General features: G+C 34.1%; 1 protein-coding gene across 1 annotated transcript in view; it reads left to right on the forward strand.

The window, feature by feature from the left end:
- Positions 1-22,075, forward strand: part of LOC111056073 (ATP-binding cassette sub-family G member 4) — a 144,681-nt gene that overhangs the window by 105,848 nt on the left and 16,758 nt on the right. Inside the window, 2 exon segments of the mRNA XM_039429590.1 lie at positions 9,509-9,656; positions 21,448-21,565. Of these exon segments, the coding sequence (XP_039285524.1) occupies positions 9,509-9,656; positions 21,448-21,565 (266 nt within the window).

The following is a 22,075-nucleotide window of genomic DNA, read 5'->3' on the forward strand; positions in this document are numbered from 1 at the left end:
GCCGTGATTTATAATTTTTGACTTTGCTCTCTGTAGAATAGTAGTAGAAGTAAGATTTTAAAACCTTGATTTCTTTTGAAATAAGTTGTAAATATATACCCCAACTTGCATGTAATGCTGGATTCATATATCCAATAATTGATTAATTATTAATCATGAATTTTAAATTGAAAGAGTGATAAAGGTGTACGTATTCCGTAAATTGTTATAACCGATTTCAACTCTTATCTCAATGGATTGGGCTGTATTCTCAGCAAAAAGCGGAAATTGAGTTTTCATTTATTTGTTTGAGTTTGTAGAGATGTTATTTTATTATGTTGTTAGTCGGTACATTTAATTAAACTGTTTGAGTTTTACTGATAATGTGTTAGTTTTAGGCCTTTATTACGGCTGCGGCTAAACTAGCATTTTCTCACGTACGAACGCAGCTTGTTTTCACGCCGCTTGAATTCCTGCGGAAGGACAGCATTCGATGCAGCTGAAGTATGCTACAAGAGCTTGATTTCACGCTGTAACAGGCGTGTCTTAAAGGTCGCTATGTGACGTTTGAAAAATACTTTTCGCCCCACTGCACAGAAAGCAGCTGTTTTCCAGTCCCTACGTAGATCTGAAAGACCTTGTTTGCAGACGACGTCAGAAAGAAAAGGGTTTCTTTTCCGGGCTAGGCCAGAAAGTTGTCTCTTTCCAGCCGCTCATGGAAGTAGTTAATAAGTCATCCGCTAGATCGGGCGAGTGGCCACTTTCATCATCAGCTGAAGTAGCCATGATTTCAGTTCCAGTTTCGAATCAAACTAATTCGCTTCGCAACCAGTTTTATTCAATTATTTATTGTTTATTAGTGCATTCCGAATTTTCAAAAATGCTTGAAGATGACTGTGGTATTCCAAGTGAAATTTAAAAGAATCTGAAATCCTGACTGCAAATCTTCTACCACTAAAATCAAGAGATAGGTACGATAGCTTAACGAGTATTCTTTATTTTGTATTCTTTATTTATTTTGTCAGCAATACCTGTAGTGTGGCAAAAAATATCGTTCGCACCACGGGCAAAAATGTTTTTCCAGCTCTCAATCTTTTCTAGTCCTCGGCCTACGGCCTCGGACTTGAAAATCGATTTCGAGCTGGAAAAATCTCATTTTCTGCTCTAGGTGCGAAACATACTATAAATCCAAGATAGTTTTCAAGCAGCATGAAAACAAGCAATGTTCACGCGAAGAAAAAATGCTCGTCTTGCCGCAGACTTGGAAAAAGGGTAAAATCTATAGTGAGGTCCACGTTATAATGACAGTATTTGTGCAACTTTGGTTTTGCTATCATTCGACAAAGCCGGTGTTACTATCCTTTTCTAGGTCCACAACGATGCCAATTATGTTTTTGACGGTGTAGAAATATAATTGATTAATGCAGAGAATCGGCATCGCTATTCTCCTATCTTTATCCACTGCCATTATAAAGTGGACCTCACTATAGTTGCAGAATATTCCTTATATGAGAATTACTAATTTATCTAGGAAAGGAGGTTACTAAGGAAAAGAAAACCTAAGCACAGTATCTATGGAATATTCTTTTTTATATATAATTTCATATTCACTTTGAGTACGGCACTGGTATGATTATTGTCTCATCACTTGGAAAAAACTACTAAGGATTATTTTGTTGTCACAAACTTGTTTTATTGAATGAAAAAGACTAAGAAATTGTCAAAAACCACAGAATTTATTGATACTTAGAAAGACCGGTTTTGGTTATTACACCATTGTCAATCTCTGATAATCTCAGTTTAGATAAACTCAGTTCATTATTATTATAATTATTCATAAATTACCACAATATCAACTTCTCAACTACACAAAAACTTGTTTTACTTCTTAAGAGAACCAAGATTCTACTGGTTTTTTAATGAGTAGATGAGTTCTTGATATGAGAATGTTACAATTGGTAAATACTGGCTCATCTTGAAAGGAAATTCATGCAATATATGCTAGCAAAACTCAAAGAGAAAATATTAAAAAGCTCAACCATATAAACTAGGCTATAATTTATTGATAAAGTCAATCCTTACTTTGTACAGTATGGATATCATAGCCTATATGGGGAGTCCGATCCCACTAGGCATCAAACCTGCATCCATGTAGAAATCAATCTGAAAAACAAACCAATATATGTGCCGGTGCTTTATTTTCATACAAAATTGAAATTTGCATATAAAATTCTATTCACACTAAAATAGTAGGTGATAAATTGTTTTACAAATATATAAAACCGATAAGGCCTTAGGCTACTTCAATATTTCTACAGACCTCCAAAGTATCTTATGCACGGGGAAGAGCCTCAACTCCTAGTTGTTTCGGGCCAGTATTTATTGCTTGACGCTTCTCCAAATTTTTAAAATAAAAGTTCCGATTTGGCTGACTAACGTGCATGAGTGTGAATGTGGCTTATGAATGTGTGGCATATGAATGTGCGGGATATGAGATGGTAAGAGCAATACATGTGAAGCTTAGCGTCTAATAATTTAGTCCTCAGAACCGAACCAACACAACCACTGGAAATTTATACTTTCTGGCATTCACAATATATTGTAAAAAGTCTTGTAAATACACTCATTTTATCAATATTATATTACCGTAATACTTCTATTAATATTGTTAAGTATAAGCTGATGGTACGGTGATCGTTAAGTTATTAAATTAAGATCGATTTTATTCTAGCAATTTCTAATACATTCTTAATAATAATTATAGGTATAAGATTTCGATTTATTTACGATATAGAGATTTATGGTGATGATTAGATATCTTAAGCAATTGTGATAATTAGTTTATTAGTTGTGTTTATCGTTGTCTTTATTTTAAATAATTTTTTAATCTATTTGATTGGATTCACCCTGCAAAAGCTACCCAATTTAAAACAAGTGATTATTATATTATTATACTCTCTATGACGAAGCCAGGTCTAATCAATGGACGGTGAAAAGTTTTTCCAAATAATGGAGTTGAACTGACCAGGAAATGTTTATCATGTGAATATTCATATTATGAACTGTTAAGCTTCATATGCTTGTATATGGATCTGTTGTCCCATTAACTTACCAAATACCTAATGCTTATGAAGAATATTCATGAAGGAGCATATAATATGGACTAATTACAGATGGAATTAAATAGAGAATGCATTTATTCAAATGCTAATTAATATTATAATAATTATAATATGGACTAATATTTTTAATGACACGATCTCTATTGAGTTAATCATTGAGTTCTCCTAATATTCAAATTAATGTATTACCACTGTCTCATGTATATTTGTGAATAAAACATAAGTGTTTGAAAATTACCTGACCAGATTATCTGAATAACATGTATAATCATGTAAATATACTTTGAAACATTGATTCTCTTATGAGCTTAGTTCCAGCGAGATGATTGATTGTCATAAATTATGGCAAATTGATACTGAAAAAAATCTAGGAACGATCGAACACTGTTTCATTTCAAATGACTATTTATTTATTTTATTTCATTGACAATTACAAATCATAATTATAATAAATATAATATGATTGGGAGAAGACAACAGGCATAGCCCAAAACTGTCTTCTCCCAAATTTTTACAATAAATAAAAGTTTCAAAAAAGAATAAGGTTAAGATTTCACTTTCACTTCAAAAAGTCCAATTTCCACTTCAAAACTAATGACTAAACTAAAAATTTTGAATTTAAATGCTAAAATAATAATAATATCGAGTGACTTGGCTGGATCAGGTCTGGTGTCAGAGTTTTCAGGTCGCAACTGATCAATTTCAGGGCTTCTGACATGACCTAACTGCTAAATCCTTGTGAGGGATATTTTCATGAACATTTGTAATTACTTCCAAGCATCAAACCAATATATGAAAAAACAATGTTCACTTTCCTGACCTTCATTATTTTTGAGTGAATATCCAGTTGACCTCATAGAGAGATATCCATTAACCTATATGTACAGTATTTTCTAGGGCTTACTAGTACATTTTTTGAGTGAATTTATTAGTACCCTCACACTTATATTCTTATTGTCACTACACATATTTCGGCTATAATGTGATGGAGTTCCTTAAGCAATAACCACCACCTCAGTACAGCTGAAGATGTGGCAGGTTATGCCATGAAACCTTCTTCTGTAATTTAATTAATTTTGAATAAATATAGTAGTTTTCACAACATCAGTGTCTTATTATTAAATAAAAGAAGTATTGTCTAGTATTTGGGTACTGTGTACCAGTTTATCCATTTGAAAACCAAATGAATAAAATATCAATATGACTAGAACTGGAATCTAGATCCACAGAACTGGTACCTATATATTCATCAATAAACACATATAAATGATGGATTACATATTGAATTAATAAATAATAGATGATGAGTAGTTGAGTCATCAATTTTCACACAAACGGTCCAATACCTGTCATAGCATCAATTCTAATCACGATAATACTCCAATAGTACATCTGTCTGTCTGTAGTTTTCTGCTCGTAAGCTCCCTTCTATTCTCTGCCAGTCGCTTCGTTGCATAGTAGCTCATCCCATCCTTGATGTCGTCCAACATTTTCTATCTTCTTCTCCCTCTTCCTCTTCTTCCCTGAATGGTCCCCTCCATGGCATCCACCAACTAGCATTGCCGTCTCATCCAATGTCCCAGCCATCTCCTCTTTCTTCCCTTTATCACATCCAGCAGACAATAATACATCAATCTAGATCCAATTTTCAGCATACAATTCAAATTTATTAGCACACGGTTTGATGTTTTTTTTTACAACGACGTGCAATTAATTTATTCAAGTAATAATTTTTTTCTGACAGGAATACTTGGAAGCAAGCGTCCATAGTCGTTTGAAAGTAGTAAATTCAGTAAATAAACCAAATACGGTAGCTTATTTGCTTAAATAATTGACCGCACGTCGGTGTAAAAACATCAAAACTGTGTGTTAATACATCACAGCTCGGAATGGATCAAGAAACCATAATTTTAAATGTATTCTCTTCAATTTTCCTCTCTATATTTTGAAATTTATCAAACAAGTCCTCAAAATTAGATAAATAATTCGTTCCTGGCCTCTTGAAGGCTGTTCTCAATAAGTTCCTACTGTACTGTACGTGTTTTGGGCTACTAGGTTCTTGAATTAATAATAGTATTTGGAGACAAAGCTACTGGGATAATGTTGTTTTATTATTCTATTGCTTCCTCTCGATTCTTTGATTTACTGATTCTCCAAAAAGGACTGAAATATACTTATGAAATTATTGGGTACGGTACCCTATCCATTTGTGTACATAAGATGCCTTGTTCTCATTAGTTTTGTACATGATTTGCAACTATTGATTACATTGATATTTTAATTGATTTATTATTATTTGTGCTTTGCATCCAAGCGGCAATCTCGGGTCCAACGGGTTGAAACAGGAACCATCATGCATCATGATTTATCATCACCATCCACCATCATGCATCATGCATCATGAATCATGCTCATTGATGATCATGCCCCAAATCAACCACGGCAAGCATGAGGCTGTCTTCATTCTAGCTTTCATCATTCGACTGACTGCTGGATCGTTCATTTTTGTTCATTCTTCACTTCATTTTCATATAATTCATCTATATTGCAATATTAAATATTGATTGTGTTGATTTCGATATTTTTTAGAAGCGAACAGATTGAATAATGTTGATGTTTTGATGTTTGGAGAAAAATAGTAACGTTCATTTTTTGTTCATTCTTCACTTCATTCTCATATAATTCATCTATATTGCAATATTAAATATTGATTGTGTTGATTTCGATATTTTATAGAAGCAAACAGATTGAATAATGTTGATGTTTTGATGTTTGGAGAAAAATAGTAACTGTATCATGTTTGCCTTTTTGTGAATCACTCACCTTTTGTGTTAAAGAGCTTGATAATGATAGACGTTTAAAAATGAATCAGTAGAAATTCAAGATAGGTAACATTATTGGTTAACAAACTGAAAAAGAATATTCTAGAAAGAAAATGTCCCAATACATAAGCTGCCAAACTATTATTACTAGGCTATCCCTCATTCTGAATCATCAACACGTTTTTTAAAAATATATCACAATAGAATATTAAGACAATAGTTTTCGAATGAGAGCATGCATCAGTCTGTACTCTCTATTGATTGATTCTTCTTTATTGATTCATACAACAAGTACGTCATCAAAAATGATAGGGAGAGAAAAAATAAGGTAACCTTGTGCTATTCCTCTCCCAAATTTAGATAAGGTTACACATAGTCCGAAATAGGTTAAGTCTTGTAGTTGTTCACTTCACAAAATTTTCAGTTCTATATAATATTGTGTTCTGATAAAAGCCTCATTCAGTTTATTAATTTTCCTTGGAAGCATTGAATGAATTTGTATTCTATCAACAATATATCCATTAAAGAGATTTATTCCAACTATTTCTATTATTTTCATATATGATCAATAATTTTAAAACTTAATTGTAACATGATATTACAACTAACTCAAGATACAAGATCCAATACATATACATGATATGTAAGCCTATGTGTATTATATTATTATATATTATGAAACACAGAAACTTTTAGAAGCAAAAACAGTATATTACTTTAACAGAAATAAATTGAAATAAGGAATACCTAACTCATGGTACCGTAATTTTATTGAGTTTTCAAGATCGTATATTTGTTTCTAATAAATGTTTTCAATTTTTATTTTTATTATATCAATGACAGCTTTTGGAGCAGGGAAAATTTGTCAAAAAAGATAATTATTTTTTAAACTATACACTACATCTAGAAAAACGTCAAGCATTATTTGAAGAAACGATACTATTGTAAGTAGCCGTCTATTAGTTTAACCTTTGGTTGATAATTATTTTGCGGAACACTTTCTTGATCAAAGTGAATCTTTGACTCAAATTATCATTTAAGTTTCAGAACTATAATGTTGAATGTCTCCAATGATAAAAGTTGTAAGCTTGAAGTAGCTAAGAGTGGTTATGTGATAAGTTTCCAAGAAGAGCACACTGAGATCGGTGATTTGAATGTTTACCTAAATTGGCTTGAGAAGTACAATCGAAAAATTCAATTTTGAAATTTTCTTGATTGAAAAATCATTATTTCCACTAATAAAACATCATTCCAAGACTAAAAAAATGAATTCCGTTGGAAATTATCTGCTATTAAAATAGTTTCTCACTTCAACTTACAATATTTGAAAAAGCCCAACATTTATGTATTTTTAATTCTTGTGACTCAATATTATTGTAATTCCAATAAATCGAGAACGTTCTTAGAGACCAATAATTATCTTCAGTTTTTAATGTAAAGAACTATTAATAATTAAGAACTATTTATAGAGCTATATTATTAAATAACCATTACTCAGAGATATTTATATCTATATATTCTTTGCTACCAATATTTGCTCAAATAAATAAAAAGATAAAACTTTAGTGTTGTAGAATATTATCTTTTCATGAAAAATTTCATAGTTTAAGCTACTGTTGTGTTGTTCTGAAGTGTTTGATTTGCTGCGCTTTAAATATTTGATAAATTCTTCACTTTATTTATTTTTCTGTCCTTATCAAAATGTTCTTATTCTGTTCTTAGTCGCCTTAGAAGGCAAGTTAGCTGCATTTTTCATCTGAATGAATTAGTTTGTAGCTGTATACTGTACCATCATTTTCAATGTGTTATTCAAATTAATTAAGATATATTGATGAATACAACATATAGAATCGATAAGAATGTATTCATATTCCTAGAAAATTATGTATTACGGACAATGTATTATTTTACAAATACATTGCACTATTTTTACAAAAAACAAATGTCTCTCATTTTTTTCCCTTCTGACCAAACTTGTATAGAATTTTGTATAGTCTGTAAAACAAATGCCTTTCATTATCCCATCTGACTCAACTTAAATAGAATTTAGTACAGTCTGGCTACGGTACCTTTGCTCCATAGATAAGAGACAAAATGCAACTTAGGTCTAGATGTCCCACTATATATGGGACGGTTGATTATAATTAAGAATGTTAACTGTACGATAAGATTAGAACTGATGGTTTAGCGTAGTGACTTATTATGTCTGAATCAACCTAAGGTGTGACTAATGCTGTCTCTGAACTGACTCATGCTCTTGACTTGAATCTAGAATCTAATTTCCAATTTATTGGTAAATAAAAGTATTTCATCCTCAACTTATAAGTAACATACTGACCTCAAGGTGTGACAAATGCTGTCTCTGGACTGACTCATGCTCTTGACTTGAATCTATTTCCAATTTATTGGTACCGTAAGTAAAAGTATAGTATATCTTTTACGAAGTAACATAATGACCTTGTCTCAATCTAAGAAAAATGATCATTTATTTCTAGCTAATAGAAAACCTTATCAATCTAGGAAGATTGGTCAAATTATTCATTATTCAACATTCTTCTAGCTCTCGATATACATTTAATTGGAAAGTACTTCCTCATTTGAGTTTTTCTATGCTCTCTTGAAGGTTAATCATTTCGTATAATTTGACTTGGAATGTCACTTTTAAGGTATCTGTTATGAATAAATTGAGTTGCCTTTAAATGTCACCAGAAGTTTCCAATACACAAATTTTGAAATGGAATGTGAAATATCTTTGTTTATCAAAGACGTGAGTTTTAGGAGAAAAACAACACGAGTTTGATCAACATAAATTTCGCTACAATTTTAACTCTCTCTTAGTAACTGAACCATCATTATAATAATTTATCTTACAACTTTGAAATTATAAGAACCGCAAGAAAAAACTGGTTTTTGAGACGTTATCACTTGTCTCTACCGCGTGCGATTGTTGCATTAAATTACCATGTGTATAGTTGATCTTGCATCAAGGAAAACTTCTATTTGACTCGACAAAAAACACCCACTGCTTCATAAGAGCCTGTATAAGTGTCTGTTTGGTTTTGAACGTTTTCCAAAGTTTTGGAAGGACAGTTTGATTAACATGACTAATAATTGATATGACTGCATAATATGAGTGAGACGTAGGCTACTCATTCCAATACAATCAAGTAAATATCGATAGACAATGTTGATTAGTGTTGATTAGATAAACTTGTAGGCCCTATGTTTAGATAGCTTTCAACATATAAGTTGAAAACTACTCTAATCAATAATCATTGAGGGAGAATAGGATGAGTCATTGAAAAGAGCCTGCTCCCAGCTGATTAGAGTTATCTCTATTAAAAGCAGTGAGAGAGATGGAGAGAGGAGTGTGAGAGAGAGCACGCACACAAACGAAGCCATGCTGCAACTGCAGTCTCTACTCTCTAGTCTGTGACTGTGAGTGAGTGAGTGAGTAGTTGTAGACAGTCTCGGAGCATTGTTCTCCTATCAGTGTTTGAAACTTTAGATTTTTCGCTATCGTCAGTCGCGTACATTATACCAAAGAAAAGAGAGTCTATTGAGTAGTTGTAAATTACTTTGTGATTATATACGAATCACACATGCCGACAGTTTATCAGAATGACTTCAGTGATAGATTGTTGTTCCTCTCCGAAAGACAATAATTTATGTTTAACGTTCAGTGAGCTGTCGCATGAAGTCAGATGTGGTGAGGGGTTTCGATTCATGAGAGGTGAGTTCATTCATCAATAGCTCATACGTTCATTCATGGTTATGTGAGTAGTTTTTCTGTTCATACCATAGATAAAATATACAATAGTCTTATTCGTAATATCGTATTCTATAGTGAGGTCCACGTTATAAAGGCAGTGGATAAAGATAGAAGAATAGCGATGCCGATTGTCTTCATTAATTAATTATATTTTTACACTGTCAAAAACATAATTGGCATCGTTGTGGACCTGGAAAAGGATAGTACCACCGGCTTTGTCAAATGATAGACAAGGATAGCAAAACCAAAGTTGATCAAATACTGTCATTATAACGTGGACCTCACTATATATAAATTTTAAGTGAAAAAACACTTACATTCTTTGGTGTGGCGACGACCGTTCCGTGCTGGTGTTGCACATTTTCAAGCCAAACAGAAACTGAAGTATTGGATAGATGGATAACCAACAACGTATATCTTTTGCTATATTTTCTCTATGATTCATACAAAACTGACAACCTGACACTGGAATGAGTGAAAATGACTAAATCTGAGTTATTTCCTCTTTTCAATCATGATCAGTGGAGCCTCGATGTAGTAGGCTACATCTAAAAAGACCCCCCAAAAATTTACCAAATCGGGGTGTACTACATGTCAAGGTTTAGAGCAGCCGTGTATGAACGTTTCAAGGGACTGAAGAAAAAAATTGCAATAACTGGGTGTATTATATCGAGGTTCCAATGTACATCACATAGTTATGCAGGGGCCAGGTCGGCTGGTCGGGGATCCCCGAGGGCCCCGAGGCCAAGGGACCCCCCAAAATGTAAGGCCTGCCTTAGCAAATTCACTTGGACTTTATATGTTTTTTCGTAGTAAGAAGGTGAAGGCATACTCAATTCTGAGCAACCAAACCAAAACGAAGTCTCTTAAACCACGCATAAACCACGAAATGTGTTTTTTATTAACAAACCTAGTTTAATTTTAGCTACTCCCAATTGCAAATTCATAAAAGTACTCTGTTGTATATCCATACTTTTTCACTGTTAAAATTAAACTTGAATTTTAAAAAACACTTTTGAAGTGAAAATGCACTTACTTTTGTAGTGAAGATCGTTTCGACCTGTTGTTGGTCATCATCAGACTCGGACTCAAAAAAGTATTTTCTCATTAAAATTACAAATATTTTTAAATAATAAGCTACCAAATGCCACTAATTTTTAGACATATTATATACTCCAAAACGGTGTGAAAATCAGTTATTAGGCATCAATTTATACAAAATTTTCCGTTGGAAAGCCCCCGGACCCTCCCCCTCTTGCTGGGGGTTATTCGATACCCCCTGACCCCCCGGTGCGGGGCCCCGTAATCAGCCATAGCTGAGGGCCCCCAGCTGAACCAGGCCGCCCCTGTAGTTATGAATAATATAATTGATGTTGTCTTGACCGTTGATTCGACTGGAGAAAAAGCGTGAAATTGGTAGAACAATATTTTGAGATTGAGTACTGCCGGTATCCGGTGATTAGGTACTCTTCAAGTAATGTTTTTGCAAGTATTTGAGCTTTGTATGTTTGCCTACTTTTTTGACCGAGCGTAGTGAGGTCTAAGATTCAAGTCGACGGTTTGGCATTTCTCTTAATGTTTAAATGTTTATATGTTTATATGTTGCGCATTTGCGGCGAAACGCGATAAAAAATTTTCATGAAATTTGACAGGTATGTTCCTTTTTTAATTGCGCGTCGACGTATATACAAGGTTTTTGGAAATTTTGCATTTCAAGGATAATATAGAAGGAAAAAGGAGCCTCCTTCATACGCCAATATTAGAGTAAAAATCTGGTGTGGCGCACTCACACAACTTTCCTTGCCGTTATGAAAATTGATCACCTGACGCTAGTGTTCCCGCGCATCACAAGTCTACTACCGTATTCAAAGATTTGAGCCAGCTGGTGACTGGGCAATAACGCTGGAGACACACATGAGGTCTGCTATCTCTTCATAGTGAATGATTTAATAGAATCAACAATAATTTGCAATTGAATAATCACATTTTCTCGAATTTAAAGCTTATTTTCAATTTTAGGTGAAAATGTTACTGAACATTAATTGTAGAGATTTTCATTTTGATTTTTTTGTTTCAATTGTATCTGAAGCCTGATAATTGGGAATCTATCTGCATTGATGGGGCGGAGCTCCTGAAATCTTTACAGATATGGGACTTGTGGCAGTTGATAGAGCTTATCGATGACTTTTTTAGGTACGAATTTGATCAAAATCGTTGGAGCCGTTTCCGAGAAAATCACGAAAAGTCCTTTTTTTGACAACATTTTCGCCATTTTAGTCGCCATCTTGAATTGCATTTGATCGAAATTGTTCGTGTCGGATCCTTATAGTGAAAGGACTTCAAGTTCCAAATTTCAAGTCATTCCGTTAATTGGGAGATGAGATATCGTGTACACAGACGCACATACACTCATACACACACACACACACATACACACACACACACACACACACACACACACACACACACACACACACACACACACACACACACACACACACACACACACATACAAACCAATACCCAAAAACCACTTTTTTGGACTCAGGGGACCTTGAAAGGTATAGAAAGTTAGAAATTGGGGTACCTCAATTTTTTCGGAAAGCAATACTTTCCTTACCTATGGTAATAGAGCAAGGAAAGTGAAAATCAGACTATAAAATTATTCATCATAAATCAGCTGACAAGTGATTACACAGATGTGTGGAGAAGCCAGTCTATTGCTATATTTCCATAAGGTCTATAGTTTCAATCAGGTACTTGTGGATGAGAATACTGCGTGAGGTCTACTGTTCACAGAACTACTAGTCTAGAAGGAATAAAATAGTCTATACTGAACTACACGTAAATTGACAGTAGTCAAGTATTCTATTTTTGTATGCTAATTTTTTAAAAGCAATGGATTATATTCATACTAGGCTTCTCAATCTATGAAGGCCTACTCACTTAGGCTGGGTACACACACATCATTTTTGTTCGTACGATTTTTTCCGTCCTTATAAATTCTATTAGATTAAACGGAGCTCGACAAACATTCGATTAAACAGATGATGTTTGTCAAGCTCCGTTTAATCAAATAGTAGCTATATAAGGACGGCAAAAAATCGAACGTCCAAATATCGATGTGTGTTACAGCTCGAACACTTGAACCAGTTGAACGACATTTATTTTTAAACTGTATTAAATCAAGTATTGTTTGTTATAAAGTGGCTCATTTTTACTTTCCTTGCCCTATTACCATAGGTAAGGAAAGTATTGCTTTCCGAAAAAAATTAAGGTACCCCAATTTCTAAATTTCTATACGTTTCAAGGTCCCCTGAGTCCAAAAAACTGGTTTTTGGGTATTGGTCTGTATGTGTGTGTGTGTGTGTGTGTGTATGAGTGTATGTGCGTCTGTGTACACGATATCTCATCTCCCAATTAACGGAATGACTTGAAATTTGGAACTTAAGGTCCTTTCACTATAAGGATCCGACACAAACAATTTCGATCAAATGCAATTCAAGATGGCGGCTAAAATGGCGAGAATGTTGTCAAAAACAGGGTTTTTCGTGATTTTCTCGGAAACGGCTCCAACGATTTTGATCAAATTCATACCTAGAATAGTCATCGATAAGCTCTATCAACTGCCACAAGTCCCATATCTGTAAAAACTTCAGGAGCTTCGCCCCATCAATGCAGATAGATTCCCAATTATCAGGCTTCATATACAATTGAAACGAAACAAATCAAGTGGAGTAGATTGAGCATGAAAATCTCTACAATTAATGTTCAGTAACATTTTCACCTAAAATTGAAAATAAGCTTTAAATTCGAGTAAATGTGATTATTCAATTGCAAATTACTGTTGATTCTATTAAATCATTCACTATGAAGAGATAGCAGACCTTATGTGTGTCTCCAGCGTTATTGCCCTGTCACCAGCTGGCTCAAATCTTTGAATAGTAGACTTGAGATGCGCGGGAACACTAGCGTCAGGTGATCAATTTTAATAACGGCAAGGAAAGTTGTGTGAGTGCGCCACACCAGATTTTTTTAAACTGTATTAAATCAAGTATTGTTTGTTATAAAGTGGCTCATTTTGAGTTCAAGCTACCAGCTGATTCAAATCATCAGTTTAAATGTGACTGTGCAAACGTCCCTCATTAAGCCCTGCACACACACATCGATTTTTCTTCGTACGATATTTTGCCATCGTTATTTATCATATTTTGCCATCATAATTCTATCAGATTAAACAAAACTTGACAAAAATCATCCGTTTGAAATCATCTGTTTAATCCAATAGAATTCATAAAGACGGCAAAATACCGTAGAAACAAAAATCGATTAGTGCGGGGCTTTTTTTACTACCTAGTGATAGAATGATCTAGCCTACGGTACTAAAAAGTTAGACTGGGCACACACCGATTAGTCAAGACAAGACTAGTCACGTTAAGTCACAATACTTCACATAGTTGCTTATGGAGTCATGTCTAATCGCAATGACTAATCAGTGTGAGTTGCGTCATAAGCAACAATGTGAAGTATCGTGACTAAACGTGACTAGTCTTATCAATGGAAGTATAAGTCTGGGAACACACCGATTAGTCAAGACAAGACAAGTCACAATACTTCACATAGTTGCTTATGGAGTCATGTCTAATTGCAATGACTAATCAGTGTGAGTTGCGTCATAAGCAACAATGTGAAGTATTGTGACTAAACGTGACTAGTCTTATCAATGGAAGTATAAGTCTGGGAACACACCGATTAGTCAAGACAAGACAAGTCACAATACTTCACATAGTTGCTTATGGAGTCATGTCTAATTGCAATGACTAATCAGTGTGAGTTGCGTCATAGGCAACAATGTGAAGTATTGTGACTAAACGTGACTAGTCTTGTCTTAACTAATCGGTGTGTGCCCAGCCTTATACTTCCATTAATAAAACTAGTCTCGTTTAGTCACAATACTTCACATAGTTGCTTATGGAGTCATGTCCAATTGCAATGGCTAATCAGTGTGAGTTGCGTCATTAGCAACAATGTGAAGTATTGTGACTAAGCGTGACTAGTCTTGTCTTGACTAATCGGTGTGTGCCCAGACTTATACTTCCATTGATAAGACTAGTCACGTTTAGTCACAATACTACTTCACATAGTTGCTTATGGAGTCATGTCTAATTGCAATGACTAATCAGTGTGAGTTGCGTCATAAGCAACAATGTGAAGTATTGTGACTAAACGTGACTAGTCTTGTCTTAACTAATCGGTGTGTGCCCAGCCTTATACTTCCATTAATAAAACTAGTCTCGTTTAGTCACAATACTTCACATAGTTGCTTATGGAGTCATGTCCAATTGCAATGGCTAATCAGTGTGAGTTGCGTCATTAGCAACAATGTGAAGTATTGTGACTAAGCGTGACTAGTCTTGTCTTGACTAATCGGTGTGTGCCCAGACTTATACTTTCATTGATAAGACTAGTCACGTTTAGTCACAATACTACTTCACATAGTTGCTTATGGAGTCATGTCTAATTGCAATGACTAATCAGTGTTAGTTGCGTCATAAGCAACAATGTGAAGTATCGTGACTAAACGTGACTAGTCTTGTCTTGACTAATCGGTGTGTGCCCAGACTTATACTTCCATTGATAAGACTAGTCACGTTTAGTCACAATACTTCACATAGTTGTTCATGGAGTCATGTCTAATTTCAATGATTAATCAGTGTGAGTTGCGTCATAAGCAACAACGTGAAGTATCGTGACTAAGCGTGACTAGTCTTGTCTTAACTAATCGGTGTGTGCCCAGAATTATACTTCCATTGATAAAACTAGTCACGTTTAGTCACAATACTACTTCACATAGTTGTTTATGGAGTCATGTCTAATTGCAATGATTAATCAGTGTTAGTTGCGTCATAAGCAACTATGTGAAGTATTGTGACTAATTGTGACTAGTCTTGTCTTGACTAATCGGTGTGTACCCAGCCTTACATTTCCATTGTTAAGCTACATATTTATAGAACATACCATACAAATGATAAATCATATCCCCTTCCCAAATCTTTTCTTCAAGTTCATGACACCCGGAAGACAATCGTATTAAAATGATGAAATGCAGACATGAATTTACAATAGAAATTCAAACGGTGAATTTATGAGATATTACCTTCAGTTGATTATTCTACAGTTTGAAGTAGATAAGCTTTGATAAAAAAGAATGCTACTGGCTTTTTTATGATGTGAGAGTGAAATGCCTTATATGATAACCGGAGAAAATGATAAATGGTAGCTCTATCCTATATGCATACTATACTTCTAAGACGTAATTATTGAAGCTGTGCGTTAGGTACTAAATATCTATGTTTATCACTGAATGCAGCGATGACAGAAAGGAAAAGTATGAGGGTCTTCCTTCAATCAACACTCTAGATTTGGAATAGTTGACCATTTTATTATCAACCTGCTTGTATTACATATTAAATATCGGGGACCGAGCTTCGCTCTGGAGTACAAACGCATAAAAAATTTATCACGAAAGAATAAATTATAATAATATTTATAGTTCATACAGAAATGTTCTATCCAATCACAGTAAATTGAGATTAAATCCCAGAGGAATGCAGAAATTTTTCTCACAAAGGCTCGGTTGAACAAAAGCCCGTTAAATTTTAATCCTGATTAATTTCACGTGAACCAAATCAGAGACCATTTCAAAAAGATGGTTCTACTGGAATCAATCAGGATTAAGGATAACCCGGCTTTTTTGCAACCGGCACTAAGTACCTGATTGAATGATTACAAAAGTTTAACAGCTGAGTCATAATTTCGACACATTCCCACACACATGAACTCGCTCACTCACTTCCATCATCAACAGTGACGAAATAATTATTATCAGCTGTGTTTTCAAGGATTAATAATAAATATCCTTTTAATGTCCTTCAGCGAGTTTTCCCTGGGATGAGACCTAGTGCAATCGATTTTTTATATTATAAACCTACTATGTTCTGAATTTCGTGAGAATCGTTAGAGCCGTTTTCGAGATCCGGTGAAATACAAACATATAAACATCCAAACATCTAAACACATAAACAGAAATTGCTCGTTTAATAGTATAGGATTTATATAATTATTATTATATTATACAGTATTAAATTCCTAATAGACATTTCTCCATAAACCATCAGAAACGGTAGGATGCATTTACGCACAGATATGAGCTAACCCCATCTTATCTAAAGTGAGGTCCACGTTCTAATGTCAGTGTTTGATTAGCAATGGTATTGCCATCCTTGTCTATCATTCAACAAAGCGGATAGCACCATCTCTTTCTCGCTTTGCTCTGTTGCCAGATCGGCTTTAAACAATGTAGAATTATTAATTAATTGACAAAATATTTCATTTTAATAATTTTTATTCATTATGACATTATTGAAAATATAATTTATTGCTTAATAAAATACTAGTAGTTCTGTGAACAGTAGACCTCACGAAGTATTCTCATTCACAAGTATCAGATTGAAACTATAGATCTTATACAGCAATAGACTGGCTTCTCCACACATCTGTGTAATCACTTGACAGCTGATTCATGATGAATAATTCTATGGTCTGATTTTTACTCTAATATTGGCGTATGAAGGAGGCTCCTTTTTCCTTTTATATTATCCTTGAAATGCAAACTTTTCAAAAACCTTGTATATACGTCGACGCGCAATTAAAAAAGGAAAATACCCGTAGATGAAAATCTATTACCGCGTTTCGCCGTAAATGCGCAACATATTATAAACATTTAAACATTTAAGAGAAATGCCAAACCGTCGACTTGAATCTTAGACCTCACTCCGCTCGGTCAAAAATTGATTATTTTAAACTAGAATGAGCAGTTGATATTACATCAATAAACATGTATCAGCTACCGTTTATAGAAGGCATTAACAAGACAGAGGGTCGGTAACGTTGTTCTGCTATCTTTCTCCATTGCCATTACAACGTGGACCTTACTATACAAATAAAATAGAGTCTGTGGAGATATTTCTCAAAGTTTAGTTGAGAACTTTTCAAGTGAAACTATTGCTTGGCCTAGCTAACTGTGACCAAAACTTCATCCTCGAATCCCCATCTATTGAACAACGAAATATGGTATGTGCTTCCATGTTGTTGAAAAACAATGGTTCACAGTAACACAATATTCACACAGATTATCATCGCATATGGGTAATTAAAGCATCATTCACATTCCCATTGTTTTTCAAACAGAAGTGCGTGATTTGACAAGCCTAGTAATAATTATAGTTAGAGAACAAGCATATATCATGAAGAGTACCTTGCCGTGGCCTAGTAAGCCACGACATAAATGCCATTTAGATAATTGTGAACAAAATACTTCCATTGAATTTATTGATTAGCTCACTGAATTTACTTTTTTTAAATCCACCAGTTCCTATTATTGGTTCTTTCGGAAGAGTTATTTTTCAACTTTCAATTTAGATAATTGTGAACAAAATACTTCCAATGAATTTATTGATTAGCTCACTGAATTTACTTTTTTAAATATCTACCAGTTCCTATCATAGGTTCTTTCGGAAGAGTTATTTTACAGCATAGATGACATAGAGTGGTACTGGTACACTGGTACTGGATCCTATAGTAAAGTCCACGTTATAATGGCAGTGTTTGATTAGCAATGTTATTGCCATCCTTGTCTATCATTCAACAAAGCAGATAGTGCTATCTCTCTATCGCTTCGCTCTTTTGCCAGATCTGCTTAAAGGCTGTGCAAAGGCTAAAAATAAACTTTCTACTCCTGATATTTTTCAAAGTTTTTCGATTTGTATATCACCAAGCTATCAAAATGATAAAGTTTTCTCAGGAAAACATTTTTCCGATTATTACTTTTTGAGATATGAGCGCCTGAAGTTTGAATTTTCGGGACAAAACATTTCAAATTCGGTAACTTATCAATCTATGAGATTTAGAGGATATATTCATGGCATTGTTGATCTAGTAAAACAAAAATTTTCTGAAAATATAAATTTTTGAAAAAGTTATTCAATTTACCAAAAATAACTCAACTGAAAGTTACTTTTAGTAAATTGAATAGCTATCTTGTAAATTGATATTTTCAGAAAATGTTTGTTCAACTAGATCAACAATACCATTATGAAGAATCTATCCTCTGAATCTCATGGATTCATCTCTTAACGAATTTGAAATGTTCTGTCTCAAAAATTTTAACTTTGGGTGCTCATATCTCAAAAAGTAATGATCAGAAAAAAAATGTTTCCTTGACTTTTTCATATTGATAGCTTTCGATACAAATCGAAAAACTTGGAAAAATATCACGAGTAGATAGTTTATTTTCAGCCTTTGCACAGCCTTAGACAATGTAGAATTGATAATTAATTCACAAAGTATTCCATCTCGATTATGCAAATTCATTATGAAATTATTGAAAAAGATAATTTCTTGCTTAATAAAGTATAACTGATTATTTTGAACGAGGATAAACAATTAATATCACATTAATAAACCTAAAATCACTTCTCATATATATGAACTACTTGATTCAAATAAAAACAATATGAAAACTTTTAGTACCCTTTTATTAAAAATTTTTAAGTTTCTATAAAAGGGTACTAAAAGTTTTTATATTGTTTTTATTAATAAACCTGTATCAGCAACCGTCAAGAAGGCATTGACTAGACAGTGAGGATCAGCAACGTTGTTCTCCTATCTTTCTCCACTGCCATTATAAGGTAGTCCTCACTATATGATAGGTTTTTCATAAGAATTATTTCTCAACGTAGAAGACATAAAAAGGTGTTGTTACCTTACCATCATTTAATTTTTACATCAATTTCTACATATTACTCATTGATTTCTAATCATCACACGTGCCCCAGCTCGATTGTCATCAATAAAGTTTGAAAAAATAGTAAAAAAATATTGAATGTAGAACCGCAATTGGATATTCAGAAGAAATATCGGGAAAATTGGTCTACTCATTTATTCAGAATGCCATCCAATATTATCATGGGAGTACAAACCCGAAGGAAAGCGAGGCATAGGAAGACCAAGGAAGAAATGGATGCCGGTACAGGCCAATAGAGCCTAATCTTTGTAAGAAGATGATGATGATGAGTAAAAAATATTATAATTTAGGGAAAATAGACTACAAGATGAACAATAATGCAAGTCCCACTGCAATGTCGCATGTATCCAATATGAGACACAAGTTATCCATAATTCATTTCTTCCATCAATCAAATAGATTGTAGCTCTTTGAAAAATATCTGAACTAAAAATTCGTTTATCCGGTTTCAAGAGAACCAGTTCAAGCTACCCAGGATAATAAGCATTACGGATAAGTGACAATAAAATTGGTTGTCAATATTGTTGAAAATGCGGGATGAACGCCTTCAGTTTCCACAATAGAGTACCCGCAATACAGAAACGCGTTGCGGGTTGCGTTTTTTTAAATCTTATAATTTATAACTATAATAATTTTAACAGTGTTAAAGCTTCACATAGCAGTTCAGATATTCCGGGTTTAAACCCACCTTATCACCAAAAGTTTTCAACCAGGTCACTCCCGTTTAATTATAAATTGTCGGTCCCGGCTGAAGTATGACAGTCGTAAGGCCCATTGACGGTTTAAATTATTTATTCAGGCGAGTTGAGACCTTCTTGAAAGGGAAAACAAAAAAATCCATACAAATATACTCTACTATAGAGAGGTCCACGTTATAATGGCAGTGTTTGATTGACAATGGTATTGCAAACCTTGTCTATCATTCAAAAAATAGCGCTATCTCTTTCTCGCTTTGCTTTGTTGCCAGATCGTCTTTTAACAATGTAGAATTAATAATTAATTAACAAAATATTTCATCTTAGTTATAATAATACTAATAGATAATATCGAGTGACCTGGCTGGCTCAGGTCTGGTGTCAGAGTTTTCAGGTCGCAACTGATCAATTTCAGGGCCTTTGACATAACCTAACGACTGCTTCTAAGGCAGCCGGGACCGACGGTTTATCGTTTCCATCCGAAACACGGGAGTGGCCCGAGATAAATATCTAGTTTATTACAGAATTCTTTATGAAATAACTGAAAAATATAATTTCTTGCTTAATAAAATATAATTGATTATTTCAAACGAGAATGAACAGTTAATATTACATCGATAAACCTGTATCAGCTGCCGTCTATAGAAGGCATTGACAAGACAAAGGATCAACGGTAACGTTGTTCCCCTCTCTATCTTCACTGCCATCATAACTTGGACCTCTCTGTAGTGCTTATAAGGACCGGTTTCCGAGCTCGGGATTTAGCTAAGTCCTAGACTTTAAACAGCTGGAGTCAGAAAATTGGTTTACCAAAACGGGGCGTAGTCGCAGTCATTGTCATAGTCACGTTTGAATTGAATTTCGAAAAACTAGAAAATTGAACACAAAAATAAAATGAAGAGAAAAAATTGTAAAGTTTCAGCTATTTTGAATTATTTAGGAATGTATAATTTCGTCAAGGAAAGATGTTTCCAATTATAGAAATGAGAAAATAAAAACTACAACTACTGTTATAAAAGCTGCGACTACGCCCCGTTTTGGAAAGTCAATTTTCCGACTCCAGCTGTTTAAAGTCTAGCTAAATCCCGAGCTCGGAAACCGGTCCTTAATGTTCTTATGCTGTAACGTTTTCATGTTATGTGATCAATTTCATGTTTAATTCTTCTTATCAATGCCATGTTAAATTTTACAGACAGAAAACGCTTACTACATGGAGTTTCTGGGGAATTCCTATCCGGAGAGCTTACAAGCATTATTGGTCCATCAGGATGTGGAAAAACCACGCTCATGGATATCCTATCTGGTTACATGTGAGTGGCTTTATTATCAGATTTATTACGTAAACTCTAGAACATCGACAATTTTATCCTAAAATTTGTTAAAACTAAACTCTGGTTGTGATATGAGACTCTGAATAAGAGGAGGCCTAATGCAGAAATTAAGACAAAAAGTCCTTATTTGAGATGAAATTGAGGATAATTTTCATTCTAAATGTGCAATTCCTAATAACGACTCGAACCGTGCAGCTTGAGACGAGCATCAAGTGTCATACATCATTATAACGTGGACCTCACTATAGTCACGGAGAAGAAAGAGTTTATGAGTATAAATTGATACTGCACGTCAGGCAAAACAATAGCCCGTAAGTTCTCTCTGATTCCTTCTACTTTGTTCTATAGTACAGAATCACTGGTATTGAATGTTGAGGTGCGTACAGACTTTCGCTCTGCTCCGCAATCGAACGTCACTCCAGCAGAGCGATTGATGATCGACCGGGGAGCAAGAGTGGAACGCGAGAAGAGCTAACATCTCCCGTAACG

This window comes from Nilaparvata lugens, chromosome 5 (assembly GCF_014356525.2).
Source record: "Nilaparvata lugens isolate BPH chromosome 5, ASM1435652v1, whole genome shotgun sequence".
NCBI lineage: Eukaryota > Metazoa > Arthropoda > Insecta > Hemiptera > Delphacidae > Nilaparvata > Nilaparvata lugens.